Source organism: Mus musculus, chromosome 15 (genome assembly GCF_000001635.26).
Source record: "Mus musculus strain C57BL/6J chromosome 15, GRCm38.p6 C57BL/6J".
NCBI classification, from domain to species: domain Eukaryota; kingdom Metazoa; phylum Chordata; class Mammalia; order Rodentia; family Muridae; genus Mus; species Mus musculus.
In genome coordinates, this window is record NC_000081.6 from 25,803,823 (window position 1) to 25,828,335 (window position 24,513).

General features: G+C 45.9%; 1 protein-coding gene across 7 annotated transcripts in view; it reads left to right on the forward strand.

The window, feature by feature from the left end:
• The window catches only part of Myo10 (myosin X), a 191,124-nt gene extending 181,273 nt beyond the window's left edge, over positions 1 to 9,851 (forward strand). For 4 of the 7 annotated variants that reach the window (XM_030248368.1, XM_030248369.1, XM_006520025.4 and 1 more), the window contains 7 exons: positions 477 to 774; positions 1,689 to 1,896; positions 2,721 to 2,857; positions 3,235 to 3,355; positions 3,914 to 4,366; positions 6,537 to 6,728; positions 8,299 to 9,851. In XM_030248368.1, coding sequence (XP_030104228.1) covers positions 477 to 774; positions 1,689 to 1,896; positions 2,721 to 2,857; positions 3,235 to 3,355; positions 3,914 to 4,366; positions 6,537 to 6,728; positions 8,299 to 8,400 — 1,511 coding nt within the window. In that variant the 3' untranslated portion in view covers positions 8,401 to 9,851. The remainder of the gene's footprint in view (positions 1 to 476; positions 775 to 1,688; positions 1,897 to 2,720; positions 2,858 to 3,234; positions 3,356 to 3,913; positions 4,367 to 6,536; positions 6,729 to 8,298) is intronic. The other 3 variants (NM_019472.2, NM_001353142.1, NM_001353141.1) reach the window with 2 other exon arrangements.
• Positions 9,852 to 24,513: the final 14,662 nt, after the last annotated feature.

The following is a 24,513-nucleotide window of genomic DNA, read 5'->3' on the forward strand; positions in this document are numbered from 1 at the left end:
TAACTGTCAATACACCATCCAGTGAGTTGTCTATATGTTCATTCCTTCATTATGAAGTGGCTTCGTAGCATGGTGTCAGCAGCGGCAGCTTGCGGGAGGTACGCAGCACATCCGAGACGCGTGAGGCAAGGCTACGGTCTGTAGAGGATTCATTGCAGTTTTGCCTGACAGTATTCTCAAGTTCTAATGGATTGACAGGAGATGTAACCTGTCATTTTTAGTCAAGGTACATAGGTCCTAGACAGTATCACGTCTTAAGCAAGAGAGCTGTCCAACTATAGTTCAGGTTTTAATCAAGCAGGTTCTGTACTAAAACCTCAGCTGTCTTAACAGAGCAGTGCAGCTCGCTCGCCTCTGCGCGGACATTCCTTAGAAGTGGCTGCTTGTCCCCACCCCCATCCCTTCCTTTAGTCTCCTGCGCCTGTCATAACTTCTTCCAGCCCCTCCAGTGATTTCGGTTGGCTTTCTTTCCCTAGTGCTGAAAGACAAAGGCTACACGACCCTTCAGGACGAAGCCATCAAGATATTCAATTCTCTCCAACAACTGGAGTCCATGTCCGACCCCATCCCTATCATCCAGGGCATCCTGCAGACCGGGCACGACCTGCGGCCTCTGCGGGATGAACTGTATTGTCAGCTCATCAAACAGACCAACAAGGTGCCCCATCCCGGCAGCGTGGGCAACCTTTACAGCTGGCAGATCCTGACCTGCCTCAGCTGCACCTTCCTGCCGAGCCGCGGGATCCTCAAATACCTCAAGTTCCACCTGAAAAGGTAGAGCACTAGGCCAGGGGGCACTTTTGAAAGAAGCTGGGCAGAGCTTACAGAGGTATAATCCACCATTGCGACATCAAACGCTGCGACAGGGCTCTCCAGCCCGACCCACAGGGCCCCTCAAGCAAGTGTGTATGACTTAGATGTCCTCTTGCCCTTTAAGCCGAATGAAGAATCAAGCCACTAATGTATTCATGCTGGGTACATTTAATTACTCTCTCTATAGAAAACCCCAACTTTGATTGTGTGTGTGTGTGTGTGTGTGTGTGTGTGTGTGTGAACTGACTTAGTTCTTATCAGATTTTATTCTGAGGTTGACAGCGTGAGGTTATGGAATACTTTTAGGTAAAAAAATGGCTACGTAGGTGAATCTCTGAGTAGTCTGTCTAATCTCATTGTTCTGTGTGTGGCAAAGGCAGCTAACAAGTCTCATTTTGCTCAACTGTGGCAAACAACATTTAAAGCTGGACACGGTGTCTTGTTTTGGTAATCTCCTCACTGAGGCAGGAGGAACGAGAGTTCAAGGCCAGCCTAGATAGAGTACATCGTGAACCCCTACATTAACAAAGAAAGGCCAGGTGTAGGCATGGCGTGCACACATTTAATCCCAGCAGGAGGCAGATGCAGGCAGATCTTTTTGAATTCAAGGCCATGGCCCAAGGCATTATAATTTTGGTTATTAGCGGTGCCACATAAAAAAAAAAAAAAACTGGCAGCGGACTACCCGCAACGTAGGTTCTTTACTTTTTCCATGTCTGAACTAAAGCTGGACCTAACCAGAAAGACACTGCCATTCACTCCTGTCACCACAAGGGGGCAGCCTCCCAGCCTCTGCTGCTGAACCCTCCCCACATCCCAGCTCCCTCTGGCCAGCCTGTGTCTATCTCCAGTTCACAGTCACCTTTGTCTCCCAGGATACGGGAACAGTTCCCAGGAACCGAGATGGAGAAGTACGCCCTCTTTATCTACGAATCCCTTAAGAAAACCAAATGCAGAGAGTTTGTGCCTTCCCGAGATGAAATCGAAGCTCTGATCCACCGGCAGGAAATGACGTCCACAGTGTATTGCCATGGCGGAGGCTCCTGCAAGATCACCATCAACTCCCACACCACAGCCGGGGAGGTAGGGAATGCCGACAGTCAATCGCCTTGTGCTTGTTGCACACTGGCCCATACGCCTGTGGTACCTGAATGTGTGTTTATGCTCAGTGTATCCGCTCAACAAGCAAGGAAGTCAGTACAGCCAGCAGCCAAGCGCACGCACACACACACACACACACACACACAGTAGAGGTAAAAGTTGAGTTACGTGCAAATGCAAAGCTCCACCTAAGCCAGTGTCCCTCAGACGTAATCTCCCCCATCTTGAACGTGTCTAGATCTGCAATGGGGAAACCCTGTGAGAAGGGTGTGTCGAGTCTCTTCGGCCACCAGGTGTCTCTCTGTGCCTGCCATGAGAATGTGGAGAATACCACATCAGAAGAGCACATTTTCCCCTGACCTCTTAAATCAAGCCCAACAAAAGCTTGGAATGATGGTGGCGTTGCTAATTAAGCCTTAGGAGCCTTTTGAAGTGACTCATCATTAGAAATCGCCACTGTTTCTCAAGGCTTATCAATATATCGGATAAAAGATGGGACTTAGGGGTTTCATTTATTTTTCCAACTACTGAGGCTTTGCAAAAAAAGAAAACCGTAAGTTAGTGGTCCTCCTCTCCCCTGCCCCTCCCCCCACGCCCCGGGGAGGGGAGGGAAGAAGAAAGTCAAAGCTGAATTTATCAAGACAGTAAGAGCAAGCCAGTACATGCTCAGGCTCCGGGGCAGCAGTCTCAGAGGGCTGTGTGGACCCTGCCACACCAGCCTCTCCCTCCGACAGATGACGTCGTATGCATGTAAAGCGCATGGCGGCAGCAGCGTCTGAGCTGAGAGCCCCTGATGTGTCTTCCAGGTGGTGGAGAAGCTGATCCGAGGGCTCGCCATGGAGGACAGCAGGAACATGTTTGCCTTGTTTGAGTACAACGGACAGGTGGACAAGGCCATCGAAAGCCGGACCATCGTAGCTGACGTCCTGGCAAAGTTTGAAAAGTAAGTTCCTCCCCTTCAAAACGCCTGGAGAACACGTGTGTTTGCGTTAGTTTATATTTTACCCTTGTTAATCTATTTACCTTTTCCTCTCTGCCACCTGTTGGCCCTCTTTGCTTGAAAGCTTTCTCTTTATTATCTACCCTAAAGTGGAACCTGGCTGGAACAATGCACTTTCCCTCTGGTTAAACTACCCAGGAGATCTGACAAGGACTGCCTTGCTATTTTGTTTGTGTGACGACCCCTTGTGTCACCTCTTTGTCCCATCATATGGTAGGACAGCTTCATCTTCAGAGTACGCTGTGTGAAATCAGCCCTCTGTGGGTTACCATGGCCCATTTCTGGTTTTGCTCTGAGACTTTTGTGGCTTCTGCCTGTAGGCTAGCTGCCACGTCAGAAGCCGGGGACGCGCCATGGAAATTCTACTTCAAACTTTATTGCTTCCTGGACACCGACAGCATGCCAAAAGACAGCGTGGAGTTTGCGTTTATGTTTGAACAGGTAAAAGGAACTCCAAGAGACAGATTCTTTTCCTTTGTCAGAGACAAGAGAGAGAAGCCCATTACTGCAGCAAATAAATAAACTGCTAAAGTCTGTAGGATTAGGTGCGGTAGCAGACTTACCAGCAAGGAAAAGCTAACCACTCACTGTGGAATGAGCACTCGGTTTGAACACCACTGCCAAGACACTTGATGTGCCAGAGTCAGGGGATACTCAGGCAGGGCACCTCCACTCTCTCAGAGGAGAAGGGGAGGGGGAGTAGAGGGGGGACTGGGAGGGGGACAGCAATCAGGATGTAAAGTGAATTTAAAAAAAGTATCACTGCCAAGAGACCATAGGAGTAAAAGCCACTCCAGGGTTGGATGACACCCATGAAGGGGAGGAATTTGGCTTGGAAGCGGCAGGCCGTGCTTTGCTAGGAGAAATCCAAGTGGAAACGTGGGGGTAGGTGGGTGCTTTGCGGGGGAGGAATTTAAGCTTAAAAGGGAGGCTGGGATACAGTCTGCATGGCATGAGTAGAGGTTTCCTGACATATTTGCTGTCTGTCACCTCCTTTAGGCCCACGAAGCCGTCATCCATGGCCACCACCCAGCCCCTGAGGAAAGCCTCCAAGTGCTGGCTGCCCTGAGACTGCAGTATCTGCAGGGCGACTATACCCCGCACACCTCCATCCCACCCCTCGAGGAGGTTTACTCTGTGCAGAGACTCAGAGCTCGCATTAGTCAGTCGACCAAAACCTTCACCCCGTACGAGCGCCTCGAGAAGAGACGGACCAGCTTCCTGGAGGGCACGCTGCGGCGGAGCTTCCGGACCGGGTCGGTGGTTCGGCAGAAGGCGGAGGAGGAGCAGATGCTGGACATGTGGATCAAGGAGGAAGTCTGCTCGGCTCGCACCAGCATCATTGACAAGTGGAAGAAACTGCAGGGGATGAACCAGGAACAAGCCATGGCCAAGTATATGGCCCTGATCAAGGAGTGGCCTGGTTATGGATCAACACTCTTTGATGTGGAGGTGAGAACCGGTTGAACAGGCAGGTGCTGTACAGTCCGGACCAAACTGTCTCAGAACCTGAACCTCCCTGGGGTCACACAAAGGGACAGAGGGACCACTTGGCTCTGTGCCTTCTGAGTCTCACCACGAGCATCCTCGTGTCCCACACGGGTTTTGTTTTGTTTTTTTGTTGTGTTTTCTTCGGTAGTTTTTGTTTTTACCTGTGTGTGTGTGACATCTGGAAGAGGGCAAAGGTCACTGAACTGAAGTGGTCAGGATTGGAGACAAGCACCTTAACCCACTGAACCATATTGCGGCCCTCCTCAAAGGTTTATTTTCTGTTCCTTTGTAGCAAATATTTCTATAATGGAGTCGCCAGTAGGATGACCTCCATGTGTGTGGCTGGTTGGCTGGTTGGCTTGATTTCTGTTGCTCTTGATCTAGATTAACATTGGGTTCAGCTGGCTTCAGACCTACTCTGTATTTGAAGGTGGTCTGAACCCCTTTCGTCCACTTCCCAAATGCTGTCCCGGAACTCAGAGTCACCTGCCCCTGCTGGGATTAGAGGTGTGTGCCAACACCGCCAGGCAGTGCAGTGCAACTCTGCAAAAGAGGGATTGACTTTTCCTGATGTGCATTCTGGGTATTCAACCCAGGCTCTGGTGCAAAGAGGCAAGAACTTTAGCCCTGAGCTACGCCCCGCGTCTCCATCTAAATATTTTCTTCCTCAAGTCAGCACTTATAACGTTTCAGACTTCAGAACATTGCGGATTGTAGCTGGCAGCGCAGAAGTGCTGAGCTAGCATGTCCTTCTCCATTCCTCGTGATGACCTACTATGAAGGAACGGCACCTTGGAGAGTGGAATCCTGGTTTCATTGCTGCTGTTTAGCCACTGCCCCAGGCCAGCATGAATGTCCTTATGTCTTTATTTAAGACCGCTGACTGGAAGGAAGTTTTCCTGGTCGTATAGAACAGAGCAATACTCGTCAGACAGGCCTGCGTGTCAAGTCAGGCCATCTTCCTTGTGTGTTTTCTTTGCAGATGTGGAGGGTTTAGTCAGTGCCAGAGACCACAAGGCCTCAGCCAGCCACACTGCGTAAGCCAGTGAGTCGTTCCCTCCTGACAAGTTTCCCAGCACCTTCACAGAGGAGCTGCTAGATTCCTTACGGCTGCAGCCACTTAACACGATCTCTGATGACTTTACATCGAAGCTTTATAAAAATCTAAAGCTCTTATTCCGAGATACTTTAATTGCTTCTGGGAGGCTGCTGGGCTGGGTGTGGTAGGTAGGTTGGTATGGTTATGTTTGTTCTGAGGCAGCGGTTCTCAGCCTGTGGTGTCAAGTCCCCCCCCCCCCCCCTCAGATAGTTACATTACAATTCATAGCTGTTACTACAGCTATGAAGCAGCAACCAAAATAATTATGTGGTTGAGGGTCACCAGAACACTAAGTGTATCAAAGGGTCGCAGCATTAGGAAGGTTGAGAGCCACTGCTCTGAGGTATAAATATAAATGAGGCACTTTGTGCCCTATACATGTGCCGTTCAGTGCACCTAACTTACAGCACCCGTCTGTTCTCTGGTTCCCAGCATTCCTGGGTTGCTCTTCCCTACACAGGCTCTTGGTTTCCTCCCATTGCTCCATACAAGCGAGTCTGCAGTCAGGCCAGAAGTGTGTTTACACTGAACATCTATCAGGTCATTGCCGCCTCCTCTTGTGGAGAGAAGCCAAGGCGTAGCGATTGGGAGAATTACCCCTCTGATTCTAGATAAACCAGCCCAGACAGGATGGGGCCAGGCCTAAAAACAGAAAGGAGAGCAGGCCTGGCTTACTCTGTGGCTGGGATGTTGTTACATTGCTTGCCCAGCCTGTGTGTTATTTGGTCTGTTTGGCTGATGCAGGTGACTAATTGAATAATAGCTAATTCAAGATGGAGATGAGGTGTTATGAAAAGAGACAAACCAAACAAGACATAAGCCTTTACCCATGTGTTTTCTAAGAAGCCTAAAATCAGCTACCCAGTCAGAAGTCAACCAGGATGTGCGCCGAGGTACCTCTCCCCCTGCTTAGACGCTGCAGTGGTACCTTCAGTCAGTATAACCTGCCGAGCACTGGCCTTGTGGCTTCTTGGGTGTGTGCTGACCATCCTCATCCAACGGTTGCTCACACTGACTCTCCTGTCTCCACAGTGCAAAGAAGGCGGCTTCCCCCAGGAGCTCTGGCTGGGCGTCAGCGCAGACGCCGTGTCTGTCTACAAGCGTGGAGAGGGCAAACCGTTAGAAGTCTTCCAGTATGAGCACATCCTCTCGTTCGGGGCACCGCTGGCCAACACGTACAAGATCGTAGTTGACGAGCGGGAGCTGCTCTTTGAGACGAGTGAGGTAAGAGGCGGGGGGGGGGGCAGGCAGGATTCACTCCATCTCAGGAGAAGAGGAGAACAATGCCTCAACCTGGATGCTGGTGACCAAGTCTCTCCATATGAACAACTCACTCCAGATTTCTTGTATGGGGAACAGTATGGTGGGCCCCCCCTCTTCTAAAGCCAAAGTTGGATGGCTCCAGATTTGCCCAGTCCCACCTGTTGAGCACATAGATCCGTTTCTTTTGCAAGTGGGTCAGGAAAGGAAGAGAAGGAAAGGATACCGTGAGAAAGAACATTGTTGGCCATGACACCCTGCAGACAGGAGGTGACTGTGGCAAGGAACCACAGTAGTCAGAGGCTGCAGAGATGGCTCGGCAGTTAAGAGCCCTTGTTGCTTTTGTAGAGAACCCTAGTTTAATTCCCAGCACCCAGATAAGGTTCCCAACTATCTTCTGACCTCTTCAGGTACCAGTTACACGTGGTGTACAAATATACATGCAAGTGAAACACTCACACATGAAATGATAAAAACAAGACTACTCCAGAGGCATCCACAGAGCAGGAGGGAGCCGAGGGGCCTTCCCCCATCTGGCCATAGTTGATTCTGGATCACAAGATCACATTCAGAAAAGTCACTGAATGTATGAGCTAGGGACGCCCAACTACGCAAGTGTAATAATAAAAGAAGCCAATTGAGGCCAGCTCAAGGATTGCTACCAGGAAAGAGTGGTTCCAGGGGATGGTGGTGGGCAAGGGGGCATTTGGGGTGCTGGGGGGGCAGGAAGGTGAATGATGGAGCTTAGTGGATTGACAGGGAAAATATACAGAGAGAAGAAAGGGTTCAAGGCTCCAGCGATGGGCTGTGACACTTAGTTGAATCCCACGGAAGGTAAGAACCTACCATGAAATCTAGGATCGTGTGAGACATTACAGCTAGTGGCTCTAGTAACATCAGTATGGGCCGGGCGAGATGAGAAAGGCAGAAGAGGAAATAGAAGCCTGGAAGATGCCTTTGTATAGTCCAGGCTGAGAGCAGTACTACAGGCATCCTTAGAAGATGCCAGTTGACCATCCTACCTAGCTCAGGAGAGTGGCTGGTTTGTAGTGGGCATCTGGGGGCATTGCCATAGATCTAACCCCACCCACCAGGCTCCCTGCTGCTTCAGCTGCGTCCAGATGAATGGACCTGGAATCAGCTGCTGTGGCCTATAAAGGCTTATAAAGGACTCTAGATGTCACCACCGTTTTAACTGAGGATAGCCATTGGAACCCCAATGGTACCAGCTCTGGTGTACGAGTGGCATACTAGTTTGCAAAGTTAGAAAACATGCATCAAATAAAGTCACTGCTTTCCACGCAAGAGCCACCAGGTGGTGCACCCTTTATTTAGAACGGCTCCAGTTCACTTTCTTCCAAGCTAGGGATGGTCCACTCTGCTCGACTCCAGGTTCCCTGTGAGTCTGGACCTGGACTTAGGGTAGGAAGCTACCATCTCATACGTGGAGGGCAGTCAGAGGATGTCTGCTTAGCTGGGTTCTCAAACCTGGTAGAGACTGGTGACCACATGTGGGTTCTGCTCCCCCCGGCAGGTGGTGGATGTGGCCAAGCTCATGAAAGCGTATATCAGCATGATTGTGAAGAAGCGCTATAGCACCACACGCTCTGTGAGCAGCCAGGGCAGCTCCAGGTGAAGACGAGCCAAGCCCACGTGTCTTGCCGATGTGAACGTGCCACTCTTTGCCTGGGCCAGCGCCTGGTCCTGACCCAGCTTTGGAAACTCAGCTGTCCAGGCTTCTGATAACCGGTCGTCAGAGGGAGGAGTCCCGGGGGCTCCCTTCACCCGATCAGCCTCAGAGATCACGTATTAAGCTGTCAACCTTTAACAGTCTGCACAATCTCTTAAGCTTTAGTTAAAAATCCTAGATGAGAACTTGCCTTAAAGAAAAAAAGAAAGGGGAGAAAACCACACGGCCACCAAAGCAGCCAGAAGTGCCTTAAACTTGCAGAGTGGACCCTAATCGACCTTAACTGTGCTACTGAGGGGGAGCGCTTTCACCTCCCGGTGGGGTTTGCAGAGCTTGGAGGCGGGGCATGGATCCACTGATTGTGCACTAACCTCCCCAGCCTGATTTCCTGCAAATGAGGGGAGCTGAGGGGGCGGGGCGAGGCAGGGAGACAGCAGAGGGGGACAGTGTGTTGTCGGAGTGCTGCTGGCAGCCTTCCTTACGAACATGTATTAACGTTTTTGGGGTTTTTTTGTTTTTTTGTTTTTTGTTTTTTTGGTTTTTTTTTTGCTTTGTTTCAACTGTCTGTGCTTGCCCGCGCATGCATGTGTTCACACACTCAACACTTTAATCATTGTCCTGTGAGCATTAAACACAAAGGGAAAGAGGATGTGCAATGTTGTAAACAGTCTGTATATTTTCCTAGTTCAGAGTTCTAGTCTCGAGGTGGCTTTATTAACAGACCCGGATCCTGGACGTTCCTGTCTTTGCTGTATTTTTTGGAAAGAAACATTTTTTTTGGACTCGGTTTCGTTTTACATGTAGCTAGGGCGGCGACCTGTGACTGCTGTATTACTAACAGGTCTACAGCCCAGAGAGATAACTGTATTTATAAACCACTCTTAAACTGCTGGCTCCAGTGTTTTTAGAATGATATGAAGTCATTTTGGAGTCTTTTTTTCATTCTAAAAGTTAAGTTAAAAAATTTTTTTTGTTTTGTTTTGGTCTTCTTTGAAGGGTAACTTGTGTTATCACTCTGGCTAGATTGCAGATATAACCATGTCGAATGTGGGGGAGGGGGGAGCTGCTGCATTCCCAAACTCTGTACCCCTCAAGCAAACCTCTAAGGGACCTCCAACACAAACGCTGAGGCTTTAATGGAATTCACACGTTGTTTTGTCCCTGGTTCCTACAGGTGGCCTGAACACAGCACCTGTAAGTAACAGCGGTTGTAACCAGAAGAAAAAAGAATCTGGACTTGGACTTTTATTTTTATATGGGAAAAAAATATATAAAGGTGGGCCAAACGAGTCTGCTCACAAAGCAAAGTTACTTTGGCCTTATCCCTTACGGACAGTTACGTGGAAGCAGTGTCTCTTGGCTCACAAAGTCTGACAATAAAAGATATTAATATGCTGTGTTTGCTTTCCTTGAGTAGTTTTAAATAACCATGTGAGGGGTCTGACTTTTACATATTTATTTTTAGATTTTTAAAAAGTTGTATTGTACTGAGTTACATGGGACCTTTCTTATAAAATGTGCTCTGAGCCCATCTCCTCCCTATTTAGCCACCAGCCCCTTCTTGTTCTTCTATCTGTCTCCATTAGATAGAATGTTCCCATTATTTCCTTCAGATAGCCTTTCCTTTCATGTCATCTGCATGTGTAAGATTTTATGAGTCTATGCAAGTAATATTTTTCTGCAGCTGACTTAATTTAAGTCACTTAAGATTACCTCCAGTTGCTGCTTTTCTTTTCAGCTATTTTGTTGGGTTCTTATACCTCTACCTTCTTTCTAACCCTTATTCCACCCTAATCCCTTCCAATCCCCCAATACTTGGTAGGAGAGAAAGAAGATTAGAGGGAAAGGGGAAAATAACCTACTTAGGCTACTTCCTTCTGATTAGGGACATTGTCAGGTTCCTAGGGGTAAGTGTAATCTTCATTGTCCGAATATACAGCAACTCACAAATGTGACAGGGCAGACAGCACCAGCCATCTTGGAACTCCCCCCTTTAGACCCTCTTCATAATCCCCAGAATTAAATTATCTGCAGCTGGCAAAACCACACCCCTGCTAGTGCAGGAGGCAAATCATAATCACCTGCTGTGAAGCTGCCTTTTATTCCACACCTGGGATTAAAACAAAAACATACATACATACATACATACATACATATATACATACATACACACACACACATAAATAACTTTTTTTTAAAGAAACCAAAATTCTCACTATATCAAGTTGTCCATTTTTCCTCAGATGACATAATTTCATTCTTTATGAGTGAAAGACAAAGTCATTGTGTTAAAAAAATATTTTTTCTTTATTCATCCTCTATTGCTGGGTACCTTAATCTGGTAAAACCTCTAAGGCGGGAGAGAGCTTCAGCTGTACAGAGGCGTAATATCTGGACTATACAAAGAACCCAGAGAGCTAAGCACACTGAAAGCAAACAACTCAATCAAATGGCTAATAAAAACGACCAGATGGTTCTCAAGGAAATACAAGTGGTCTGTAAACATGAGAAATGCAAATAAACTGCTTTTCCATTCCATCTCACCCCAGTCAGAATCACAGCCAGCCATTATGAGAACAAATGCAGGTGAGGATTCAAAGGAACCTGCCAAGAACCAGCCTCATCTTTGAGGTGGGGATCCTGGGAGAAGAGGGTGTCAGTTGAATGTCTGGGACAAACAACTGAAAGTTGAATTGTCCAAGCTGGAGGCCTGTGTTCTGCTTTTTTAAGATGGCTTTCCCTTGCTATTCTAAAAACTCTCTGGATCACTCATCTCTTGCAGATCAAAAGTTCAGTTTTTTTACTTACATATCAATCCAGTCATTACCCCAGGCTCCCTTTTGATTATACCGTGAATCAGAATCCCAAGAACCTGGCCCCTTGATTCCTTTTTTTGGGTGGGGGTGGGGGGTCAAGACGGGTTTCTCTGTGTAGCCCTGGCTGTCCTGAAACTCACTCTGTAGACCATGCTGGCCTTGAACTCAGAAGTCCACCTGCTTTTGCCTCCTAAGTGTTGGGACTAAAGGCGTGTGCCACCACTACTCAGCTGGCTCCTTGATTCTTAGAAATAGCAAGCACAGACAATAAGATAACCCTGAAATTACCATGCCTGGGCCCAAACTTAAGATCTGTTCCCAGGTTGACCTTGAACTCAGGAATCAACCTGCTTTTATAAACATAAACAAAAAACTTAGCTAGGTAGAATATTGCCCTTCGATTACCACCCCCTAGATCTCTATGCCCTTCCTTAGTATCTTCCTGACACGCTGGTTCATAGTGCAGCTGCTTTTGTTCCTTTAGATCTGTGAGGCTCCTTATACATTGCATCCTTATATTTAGCATAGTTGAGAAATTAGATATATTCTTGAACTCACGTTTTCAGAGTTCTTTCCCACAGCCTTAACGGATGTCCGGAAGATCACATTTTTCTAGCATTTTGCTGAGACATTACCCACACTCTTACCTCCTGGACTCACTCTGTCTCTGATTGTCATGGAGTCATTAACTTTGACAGGACATACCTCCGAAGGAGGAACATAAGTAAAATACACACACACACACACACACACACACACACACACGTATATATACATACAAGGAAGCCTTAGCACCCATAGCAACAATCAACACTGGTGGAGGCCTATGCCTGCCTTTGTCCCAGTGGCAAGAATCGTGTCACACCTTCCCTGCCATGACCCAGCATGACTCTGCAGGAACCTTTGTACACTCCTGGTGGGATATAAACCAATATGGAAGTCAGTATGGAAATCACTCATTCTTCAAAACACTGGAAATAGGCCCATCACATAAGCCAGCTGGAGGGTATTTACCTAAGTGACCCCCGAGTCAGTCTGTCACAGAAGACTGCTTTCCTTGTGTTTGCTTATCACTACCTTGGGTGGCATGATACCCAGGCATTGTTTTTTCTAAAGCTGCCCCTCAGAATCCTCAAAGATTGGTTCCAGGGACCGTAGACTAAGACAGGCAAGTGAAAGTGCTCGAGTCTCTTGTAGGAAATGGAATTGTGTCTGCATATCTCCTGTACACAGCATCCTGGATGTGGCTATCATACCTCAGCTACTTATCCTGATAACAACGCAAATGCTAACTAAGTACATTCAAAAAGTAGCAAATTCTGACTTTTTTATTTCTTAGCTTGAGGTTGTTTGAATCCATGGGTATTGAACTCTTGGATACAGAAGCCATCTGTATTTGTTCACCAAGTCTGAAAGCAGAGCCCTAGCCATCTGACCGCATGGCCATGTCAGCTTTTATTGACACCGTATGTTGCTTCGAGGAAGCAGATAAGGGCAAAGTAAGAGGGCTTGTAAATGAAGCCACACAAATCTGAGGACCTAAAATGTCCTCCTGGTGAACGGAGACCTTTGCCTGTCTACAAAGTCTGCCTGACCTGGAAACCTATGGTCCTTTACCATCTGTAACACAAGAGTATGCTAGTGAGCAAGCTGGGCACTGGGCTGCTTGGTTTGCTTTAGAACAGCAACCTCAAGGGGGTGCTGGGAGGAACCCGTGATCTTGGGGGACAGAAGGAAAGCAAGCAGGAAGGACCACTGCCCTCATTTTCATTTTTATGGAGAAGTATTTTGGCGGAAATTCCTTCCCACTGGTCAACACTGAGGATCCACTCTGTAGACTTGTACCCAAAAGAAACCCCACCCCATTTATAATGAGGAAATGGCTAGGAAAGGCGCCCCAGGACCTAGCAGTACCACTGCTAGGATGTGTGCTTACACAGGTGCCATGGCACATGAGCTTGGTTTGGTTTGGTGTTTTGCTGAGAGGTGACTAGATTCAGAAGTCTTTCCTCCAATGCCTCCTCCTTCATGACCACAGGACAGCCCTACCTGGCCAGGGGACTCTGCAATTCCTCACCCACAATCTATTCCAACTTTGGGGAAAGGGGAAAGGGAAGGGTTTGCATCTCTCTCTCTCTCTCTCTCTCTCTCTCTCATAGTTTTGAAGATGGCAGTGGAACAATCAGGTATCTATTTATTACTGAGGAGGGTGTATCTCTGCTAACATCTTGTTCTATTTTTATCTGCCCCATTTCCTTTTTTAGAGGTGTATAGGTAAATGTCTTTTGAAATGCAAACATCTAAAGGAACAAGTAATACGTAATGTTCAGTCATGGCCTGCACATGTGTGCATACCACATATCACACACTCGTCAGAGGACAACTTGGTGAAGTCAGATCTCTCCTACCTCTGTGTGGGTTCCAGGGACTGGATTCAGGTCACCTGGTTGTCAAGTCTTTATCAACTGAGCCATCACCTTGGGCCTCCCTTTCCTTTTAGAACATACATTGTTAATATACTTAAATTTTTCATTGCTCTGATAAAGGAGAGATAGACCCTAATCAATCAGAATGGTTGTCATGTCAACAAATAGTATTATGGATGTAAGGAAAGGAGGACTTATGAGGTATAAACTAGTATAGCCACTTTGGAAATCAGTGTCCTTTTCTCAAAAAATTAAAAATAGAGCTACCACAGGTCCCAGCTGCATTAGTCACGGGCCCGTACAAAAAGAACACTTGTGTTTATATCACTCTGGTCACAATAATAAGGAAATAGAATTGGCCTACATGTCCAACAGATGAGTGGATAGCAAAACTGAAGAAGCTATACAGAAAGGGATTTTTTTTTTCAGCCACGAAGATAAATAAAACTTGTAGAAAAATGGGTAGAACACAGGCTCAAAGAAATAAGCACAATGTTCTCTGTCACACACATCCTAGCTTCTCAAGTTTTATATCTGTGTATTTAATAGGTGTGTGTGTGGAGGAAAAGAATAAAACAGAAAGCCGCCCCACAAGGGGAACCGGGATCGGAACAAGCAATAGAACGAACACCATGTTCTATTAGTTGGAAAGGTGGTGCAAATGGTAGTGAGTGGGGAAGGGAGAGAAGTATGTATGGAAAGTCAACTAAATTAGCATGAGAGAATGAAAGCTAGTTTTAAGGTGTAGAATCTGTTACTAGATCAGAGCGAGAGAGAGAGAGAGAGAGAGTGAGAGAGAGCACAACTGTGGCGATCAGAGGACAACCTGTGGGAATTGCATCTCTCCTTTCACAGGTTGGTCATAGGGATTGATTCTGATAATCAGTTCTGGAGGCAAACACCTGTACCTGGTGAGCTACCGCATCAGCCCCGTTCTTAGCTTTAATTTTCCTAGGGCACATCTCATCCCTTTGAATGGGAAGAGTGCCCACTACGGTTGATGAACAGTCAGTAAGCGGGGTCTACTGATGTCAAGGTACCTGGGTATTTACTTGTTGGGTGCCTGTTGTTAAATTATTCTTTTCATTCCCTCTTGGAATAAAAGGTAACTAAAAATAAAAAGGTGAATTAAAACATAATGAAGTTAATAATCCCTAAAAGTGTGATCTCTTGCAGATTCATAGCATGGTTTAGCACTGAAGAAATTTAGACAACTTCCAGGTTAGAAAATGAAAAACCCCAAAGTTCAACACTAGCCATAAAAAAAATTAATGAATCCTCAATTATTATGTACTGTTCGGTTATTGTTTGGCTTTAAAAGGCAAAACACCGACACTACCTTAGTGGAATTTTCAAAGCAAAGAGAATTATGTGAAGCTACTTGGAGCATGGCTCCAAATACAATATGCAAATATAACAAAGATTAAGACAATTGTGACAGTCACAGTCTGTGAGCCATCTGCATACGTGCTGAAGAGTGCTGAGAGGAAGAGGAGGAGGAGGGAAGTGAGAGGACTTTGAGCCAAAAATAAAAACAAACAAAACAAAAAAACAGACCTGTGACATTTACTGTGAAGACAGACCAGTCCAGTGCAACAAACATCAAGAAAACTCAAGATGAACATGGCCTGGATTTCTTTTATTGGGGGGGGGGGGGTTGAGACAGGGTTTCTTTGTATAGCCCTGGCTGTCCTGGTACTCACTTTGTAGACCAGGCTGGCCTCGAACTCAGAAATCTGCCTGCCTCTGCCTCCCGATGGCCTGGATTTCTAAGGCGAATCCTTCACTCCCCTTACTTTGTGCCGATCATTCAATTGTCTCCTGCCAGATGTGTTCACCACGTATGTGTCAGGCTTAGTGCCAAAACCTCATCACCATTGTCATCTGTTCGTCATCCCAGTAGCCACCATGCAAGTTCTACTTTAAAGAATACTGAGGTTTAGAATAGGAGCTATGTCACTTGCTGTAACAGTTAGCTTTGCTGCGTAACAAATCATCCCCAGCATCCATTACTACATGAACGGATCTTACAGGTGTTGTGACAAAAACTTCTGACCAAAAAAAAAAAAAAGGTTTATTTTGGTTCACAGTTTGAAGGTATTATCTACCATAATGGGGAAGACATGGTGCTGAAGTATGAAGCTGGTCAATGTCATCCCGTCAGAAGCAGAAAGAGTTGCTCAACTAGTTACTCCAGGCCAGAAATGCTGTGCATATATAGTATTGGTCTTCCCATCTCAATTAATCTAATCAAGAAAGTCAGTCACTAGACGCTGTCAAATTGACAATATGAACTGTCACACTGGCTAAAGTAAATACTTTATTTAGTTGGTTACTCTGCAGTGCTTCTCAGCCTTCCTAATGCTGTGACCCTTTAATGTGTGGCTCCTCGTGTTGTGGTGACCAACAGCCATAACATTATTTTCACTGCTACTTTATAACTGTAATTTTGTTACTGTTATGAGTCATAATGTAAATATCTGTGTTTTCTGATGGTCTTAAGTGACCCCTCTGAAAGGGTCGTTTGACCCCTAAAGTGGTTGTGACCCCCAGGTTGAGCACCTCTGCTCTAGAGGTTGTTAATGAGAGCTGGGCCACCTGGTCAACCTTAATGTTCACCCTTCATGTTCATGCCTCTTCAGTAAGCTCCAAGGTCACTTTGGTGGGTCTTTTCTCAGGTTTTCTCATGGTTAGATCCTCTCAAGAGATGGCTGAGCTTGCTTCTACCTTGTGCTTCCTCCATTTTACACAGCATTTGGCCAGGTCTTGAGAAACCCAACCAGACAGGCAAGGCCTTTGGAACCCTAGGCTCAGAAATTGCAGATCACTACTTCCTCTACACTCTTTCACTCAAACAAAAGTGATACCCTGAAGTAATCAATAGGTGGGTAGTTATCATCTATATCTTACCAGAAGTTATATTCTGTATCTTCGAGGAAGTTGCTTCAAAGTCACTTAGCAAGATGATGAGGAATTGTGGCCAGTTTTGTCATTTACTATACGTACTTCATATCACAGAATCTTGGCAGACACATTGCAGATTCAGGGCCTCTTCCTCACAAATTACACTAAGTGGAAACATGTTCTCTATTCTCCCTTACTGTAAAAGTAACTTTTATTTGCCCAAAGTAATTGTTGTCTCGGAGGCTTACTGCTGAATAAGTTCACCCTTTCTAGCTCTTTCTTAACTTTGGCTAGTTGGTTCAGCTCAGCTGTTCTGGCTCAAACTCCACTCTTAGCTGACTGATTAAAATTGTCTTCGCCCAGCTTCTCACTGAATTGCTCTGCTGGGCTTCAAACAAACTCCGACAATTTGTTCTAATCTTCTGGCTCCTTACTCTGGCTTCCACTGCCTCTGCTGACTGGCACTGAACTGCATGAGCTCAGGAATGAACTCAACTCCACTGCACTGCACTCACCCCCAACTGACTGAACAAACTCAGCTCCACTCAGCTGAACTGAGTGACTCTCCCTGCCCACTCTTAAGTAGCCTCTCTTTTTCCTTTCTGTTCTCATGAGAGTTGGGATTGTTTTATCTCTGACTCATTCTGTCAAATCTTTCTCTGTTTCATCACTTTGTCTGCCCCTCAACTAGATGCCACTTTCAAACATGGCTTCTTTCTTCTACAAACTAATGTTACCTTCATTGTTTGAGATTAAAGGTATAAACCAATGTCTATATTCTAGCCAGAACAAACATGTTGCTGAATTTAAACTCCTTTATACCTTGCCTTCCTGTATGGCATGACCCAACGCTGGTTTCCTGTCATTGGGTACTTTTCATGGAAGCCTGCATCATGCCCCACCTATGACCCCTTTCCAGTATCTCCTCCTAGTCTCATTTCTCTGGATTCTTCCATATTCATTTTTTCTTTACTCATAACAACATGGCTCAGGGCTTAATGTCATCTAACTTGTAGTTGCTTACACCAGACTGGTAAACATCCCACAGTAGTCCACCATGCACCCTCTCCATTTACCTTTCAGTACTGAATTACTCAGAATTTTCCTTCACAGAGGGAGTTTAGCTGCAGAAGGTGTTTCCAAGGTTCGTTTGCAGTTCTGTGCAGGTGGCAGTTTTACATCAAGTTGCAAATTCTTGATATCTCTCACTGAAAGGGTAAAATCTAATTCTCACAAGAATGTGCTAGCCACAGTGGTTATGCCTAATGAATAGGATGGTGTGTAAAAGATGCTGCATAGACATACAAACTGAGGTCATAACTGCTTTTTCTCTTGATTTACCATACTCTGAGATAGCATATAGAAGTCTCACTAATCTGAAGCTGTTGTTGCCATAGTTAAAAAAATGTATTATATGTATATATATATATATACATATATATAATACATATATGCATTATATATATGAAACACACACATATACTCCACGTGTCAAAAAGACGTCATGTCAAAACAACCTCAGGCTAACTATCTGAAGCTGCTTTATACCCCATCTTTAACCTTAAGAGCCCTCCTTCACTTTATTTTTCAACCACTCCACCTCCTGTTGTAGTAAACCTGCCCTGCCCTGCTAGCATCTGTTCAAACTGCAGTTTTATGAGCAAAGTCAATAACAATTAAGTTTGGGATGGTTGGTTAAACAACATTAGATAATCAGGACCTGTTCTAGTGCTAGACATTGGGTACTGCCAAAACAGCTTGCCTGTGACTTTTGGACTAAGTGGGAAAGTAGCTGACCTTAGAAACCATGCTAGAGGAAACTAAGAGAGTTACTAGAGGCCTGGTGGCCCTCTGGATGGGTGCTGATGTGACTTAAATAAAGTATTGCTAGAAGATGGAGGAAAGGACACCTTTGTAATTCAGTAGAGATCCTATCAACACACTGACTGTTCACACTCCAGAGAAGGTGTGGAAGATGCACTGGACTTCTTTCTGCTGCTTATAGGAAAGGGACAGAATAAGCTGAAGACAATACTGTTGAATAGAAAGGAGTGTGTGAAGCACCTACTCACCTAGCTGGTCATCGTGGATGCTTCCTTCTATTAGCCTTTGAAAGAAGAAAGAAAACTAGATAAAAGGTTAATAATATATGCCAGGTGTGGTAGCCCATGCCTTTAATCCCAGCACTTGGAAGGCAAGAGGCAGGTGGATCTCTTGTGAGTTTGAGACCAGCCTAATCTACACAGCAAGGTCTAGGAGGATTCTAAGTAGTTTTTCTGCTATAAGAACATTTAATATTGTAGAGGAAGTATAGGAGGAAAACGTTGCATCCTCTGATGTGAACCCCTATCTGCGTTGTGCTCAGGCTTAGCTGAGCTGTAAACTGATTCACAGGAGCATATTCAGTGAGAAGAGGCACGATGACATCATCCCAGCAAGATAGAGGTGACAGATAGAACCCAACTGGTATTCAGGCAGACAGGAAGCCAAAGCATTGTAACTCTTACTCTGAGATATTCAAGGCTGGATATAAAACCTAATGAGAGATCAATGTGACTTCTTCAAGGCAACAGACTTGATCTTTCATGACCAGAACAAGGTCCCATTCCCTGGTGATTGGAGAGCTCCTGCTTAACACATTCATTTTACACTTTAAGCCATCAGCCTCCTGCGGCTCCTCAATATGGATGTGCAGACCCCTGGAACTTGTTCTGTAGATCAGACTGGCCTTGAACTCGCAGAGATCCACCTGCCTCTGTCTCCCAAGTCTTGGGAGTCCAGTCAGTTGCTTTTTAATAAAAGAAGGAATCTACTGTGACTCAGTTGGGGGCCCTTCCGATTGGAGCATGAGGTGGAGAGCAACTGTTGAGATTCTGAGATGTGTTATGGTATTGCAGAGACAAGGATAAAGGATGGAGAAAGCAAAGTGTGAGAGGCCTTGGATAAGACCCTGTACTGCTCCAGGCTTCTTCACCTCAGGTCAGGAAAAGGCCCATCCCAGCTGGGGGCTTAGCAGGAGCATTTATGTGAAGTTTACATAGGAATCAAGGATGAGTGACCATCCACCCACAAACTATCAACCCTTTGTCCAGTTTCTAGGCTTGAGCTACTGCTGAGACTTGGGCAACTGACTGAAGAAAGAGTGTGCTCCCAGAAGGCAGAGCCTTGCAGTACCACAGCATGTGTGAGGCCCCAACTCCTCTTCTCTTCCTGCCCCAAAGAGGTCTTCTTGGGTCTCTGACTCTCCGGGGCTGGGTTTAAAAGCATGTACCCCACACCTTGCTCGTCTTAGTTCTTGTCTTGAGGTTAAGACTTCAGTTGAGAGACACAGCTGTTTAAGCAGAAGTTGATTTAGAAAAGTGAAGCATGCTGCAGACAGATTTGAGTAGGCTGTCCTGAAAAGGTATAGCAACACAATGTATTCTAGAACTCACTCTACATGGAGGATTTTTTTATGAATATTTATGAAATGCATAGAGACCCTTTCTCACCTCCCAAACCATGATAGACCAGCTCTCCTTTTAGGGTTATTTCTTCCTATTGGTGAGATGACCAGTTCTCTCACCAACAGCTTTTCCCAGTTGATTGTAGTTCTTTGTCTAGGGTTGAGACCTCTCAAGCTTTCCCACATCCGTGTTAGCATGTCCCTAGGTGTCTTTGTTTGCTCAGGTCTTGCTTCTGCAGCCATGCTGATGAGACCTCATGGGTGTAGGCTCTCTGATGTTTCTAGGAGATCAAACTAATTTTAAATGAGTTTAAATCAAAATGAAAACTAACATCCAATGATAAGTGAGATATGTGGGATTATTTCTTGCAGTAGTTCTATAATTAAAACTTAATGAATGTCACATATAATAAAGTATGCATGTGGTTCTTATTTATCAAACTTAATAATGCTGAACATGGACAAGAATCTGTGAGGAAGCAAAATATGGCTAGATGTAAATAATAATCAGCCATGTGAGCTTTGCAAACATGGCTCCATGGAGATAATAATTGTCTGCATAAGCTTTGCTAGTTCTCCTTTCAAAAAGTCTGAAAAACCTTTCTTATCCTTTATCTCACTCATCAATGCAGTCCTCTGTACCTGCTGCCCTGAGGTTCCTGTGATGCTTGATCTGTCATTGTGCACACACATACACACACACACACACACACATACACAGATACACATACACACCCCTAGAATCACCTGAAAAGAATTTCAATTGAGTCATTGTCTTTATCAGGTTGGTCTGTGGACCTGTCTTTGAGGGATTGTCTTGATTCACTGTAATTGATGTATGAGGGCTCAACCCACCACAGGTAGCACCATTCCCCATGCAGGTTATCCTGGCTGTTAAGCATGAGCCAGCAAGCTAATCAGCAAATAGTGTTTCTCCATAGTTTCTGCTTCAATCTCCTTTCAATGATGCACTGTAACCTAGAAGTATAAGCCAAATAAATTATTTGCTCCCTGTATTAGTTATTTTTTCTGTTGCTTTCATAAAATGCTATTACCATCTAAGGGTCTTGATTAAAAGGCTCAAAAAATCTTAGACATAGTCAGAAGAAACAGGCAATAAACTTATTATTAAAAGTAAAGATGCACACACACACCCCACATGCACGTGTGCAGGGAGAGAGAGAGAGAGAGAGAGAGAAAGAGAGAGAGAGAGAGAGAAAGAAAGAGAACACACAAAGCACACAGAGAAGACTCCTCAAAGAGCTGAGATGTAACAAAGAAATTAAAATACATTTTTCTCCTGGGGGAGTTGGGGGGAGGGGTTAAGTGGTTGGAGGCCAGAGTTGGGTCTCCTTCCTCTTATTTTGTGTAGGTCAGCTTTGGAGGATAAAAGAGGTCATGGAACCAAGAAGCTAGGAGACTGGATGGATTATTCATGAGAGGAAACACTCTATGGCAGCTACAGATAAAGGCAGTACCCACGTCTCCATTCTGTCGCTGGGAGAGAAACACTGATCAACAGCAGCCAAAGCAAAAGAAGCAGACATGGCCACAGCTTCAGGTCAACGTTTGTTTATGGTGGCATAAACACTTCCCTAACTTTGGGATAGTCAACATAGACAAAGAAAGGGAGGTGACAGGCCCATGGCTTCAAGTAAACAAGTTCAGAACCAGCCTTGAGTATATCTGACCAGCCTGGATCAGTCAGCTGGAAGGGTGACCCTGCTGGCAAGAGAAAACGGCCACCACTTTTGTCTCAGGTCGACAAGGTAAGGAAGAAGTCTGAAGTTCTTATCTGCCCGTGGTACCTTTCCCTATCTGTCTACCTGTCTAGCATGTGTGTAGCTCTTAGTCCCCTCAGCACCAAACATAAAGCAGAGAAAGTCAACTGGAAGTGGAGCAACACCATGAACTCTCAAAGCCTGCCCCCCCATGACGTACTTCCTCTCCGTGAACTCTCAAAGCCTGCCCCTTAATGACGTACTTCCTCTCCGTGAACTCTCAAAGCCTGCCCCCCCATGACGTACTTCCTCTCCGTGAACTCTCAAAGCCTGCCCCTTAATGACGTACTTCCTCTCCGTGAACTCTCAAAGCCTGCCCCCTAATGACGTACTTCCTCTCCGTGAACTCTCAAAGCCTGCCCCCTAATGACGTACTTCTTCTAGCAAGGCCGCCACTCCTAAAGATTTCGTAGCCTCCTCCAGAAGGTACTACCACCTGAGGACCAAGAATTCATTACGTGAATCTATTGGATTGGAGATACTTCTCATTTAAGCCACTGCCCTCCCTAAACTCCTGTCGATCAGGGTTTCTATCCCAGAGACAGAACAGAAGCTTGGGTTAACTGCCTTTATCTGTAGCTCTGCCACAGAGCGTTTCCTCTCGAGAATAATCCATCCAGTCGCCTGGCTTCTTGGCTCCATGACCTCTTTCGTCCTCCAAACTCAAGTCTCTGTTCCCAAATCGCTCCATCCTCATCTCTTCCAAACTCATTCATCCCAACGATACTTTTTCAATCATTACTCCAACCCCCACCCTACCTCTGGATGAGTGACGTCACTGCCTTCTTCAATGTCCATTGCCGTCTCCACTCTCAGTTCAGAATCGCAATAACTTTCCTTTTTATATACTTCCAACTCCCACTTTGTGCCTACCTCCCCCTGCATTGAGTAATTCTACCCACGATCCACCCATCTCTCCAAGTTCATATGTAATGGTTAATTTCATGAGTCAGCTTCACTGAGCTCCAGGAGGCACAGACAGCTGACTAAACACAAGTTTTGGATGTATCTAGGAGGGAGTTTCCGGAGGAGATCAACACTTGAATTGGTGGCTAAGCAGAGCTTATGATTCTCCTCAGTATCCCTACACCCGCCAGTCTGCAGAGTACTTGCAAGAGCCAAAGGCAGAGAAAAATTGACGTTACTCTGGTCGCTTTGTCTGCCTAAGCAGGATCATTGGTATGCCGTGAGAGCTTTTGACTCTCAGGTATTGAAACCTCGCTGGTGTACGGATCACTGCTCTCTGGACCTCAGACCTTTGACCAGTACTGTTGGCTTTCCAGAGGGGACAGCTCAGAGACAACAGCCTGTGGGGTTTCTTGGTTTTCATAACTCTATGAAGCAATGCATATATGTCTAGGCACATACATGTACAGAGTACCTACTTGTTTTGTTTGTTTGGGCAGCACTAATACTCTGTAGTTGAACAGTTGAAGGCTGATGGAGAAACAGTGATTCACTTTCCTTTTTCCTTCCTTCCCTTTTTCTTTTTCTCTTTCTTTCTCTCCTTCCTTCCTCCCTCCCTCCCCTCTTCTCCATCTTCCTTCTTCTTTCTTTCTCTCTCTCCCTCCCTCCCTCTCTCTCTCCCTCCCTCCCTCTCTCTCCCTCTCTCTCTCTCTCTCTCTCTCTCTCTCTCTCTCTTTCTTTCTTCCTTTCTTTCTCCCTTTCTCAGGATCAGTGTCTGCCTATGAAGCCCAGACTGTCTTTGAAATTACAGCACGCTTGTCTCAGTGTCCACAGTGCTAAGATTGCAGTCCTGAGCTCCCACACAGTAGATAGGGCTGCGCTGTGGGATCCAGGCTGGCCTCAAATTCCTTGGTTTGAGCTATCCTCCTACCCAAGCCCCCCATGAAGTTGGGCCTATGGGTGCATGTGTACCACACAGGCTCCGACCCTCGCTTCAGGTGTATGGCCACGGTCTGCAGAAACTCAACAGTACCCCCACCACATTCATCTCTCAGGAACCCCTAGCCATTCAGCTCTTGTGGTACCCTGACACCCCTAATCCCTATTTCAATAGTCTTGTTTAAATTTTTGTACTCAGTCCGTACTTACTTCAGCATGAAGACGCAAGACTCATCAGGCGCTCTTTGCCTTTCTGTCACAGATCCCAGCTTCCCAGTCCTGGGTCTTTAGTGTTATTTAGAAGTGACGTTCCCTCCCTTCAGCATATGGGCTTTCTATCTAGTTTGCTTCCTTCCACCTCTGCTTGGCTGAGTACGATGTATGTGAGGCACAGTACACTTAAGAAAGAATGCTTGCTATTCTCTCCCGGATTCTCACATTCCTTCAGATGTCAGCCTGTATCCTTGATGCCATGCTAGTCTCCTCATTGGTGACCTAAACAGCCTTTTAAAGATGAAAGTCACATCGAATCACTTGCAGAAAACCCATCTGCTGGAAGAGGTGTGCCCTCAAATGACTCCTCTGATGAACATTAGTACTGCAGTGTTTAGAGGCATGACTTTGGAGAAAGCAGCTCCTGAGGGCTGGAACTCATCAATGGAATCGTCTGTGGATGGATTAGTAATTTATAGGTATAACTGGGAAGTGGTGGGAATCTGGGGGTGGGATTGAGTTGGAGGAAAGTAGAGTGTGCTCTTAAAGACATACACAATGCAACGGGGCCCTCCCTGCTACTCTTCCTTCTTGACCACCACGAGGTGAGCAGCTTTGCAGTATACACC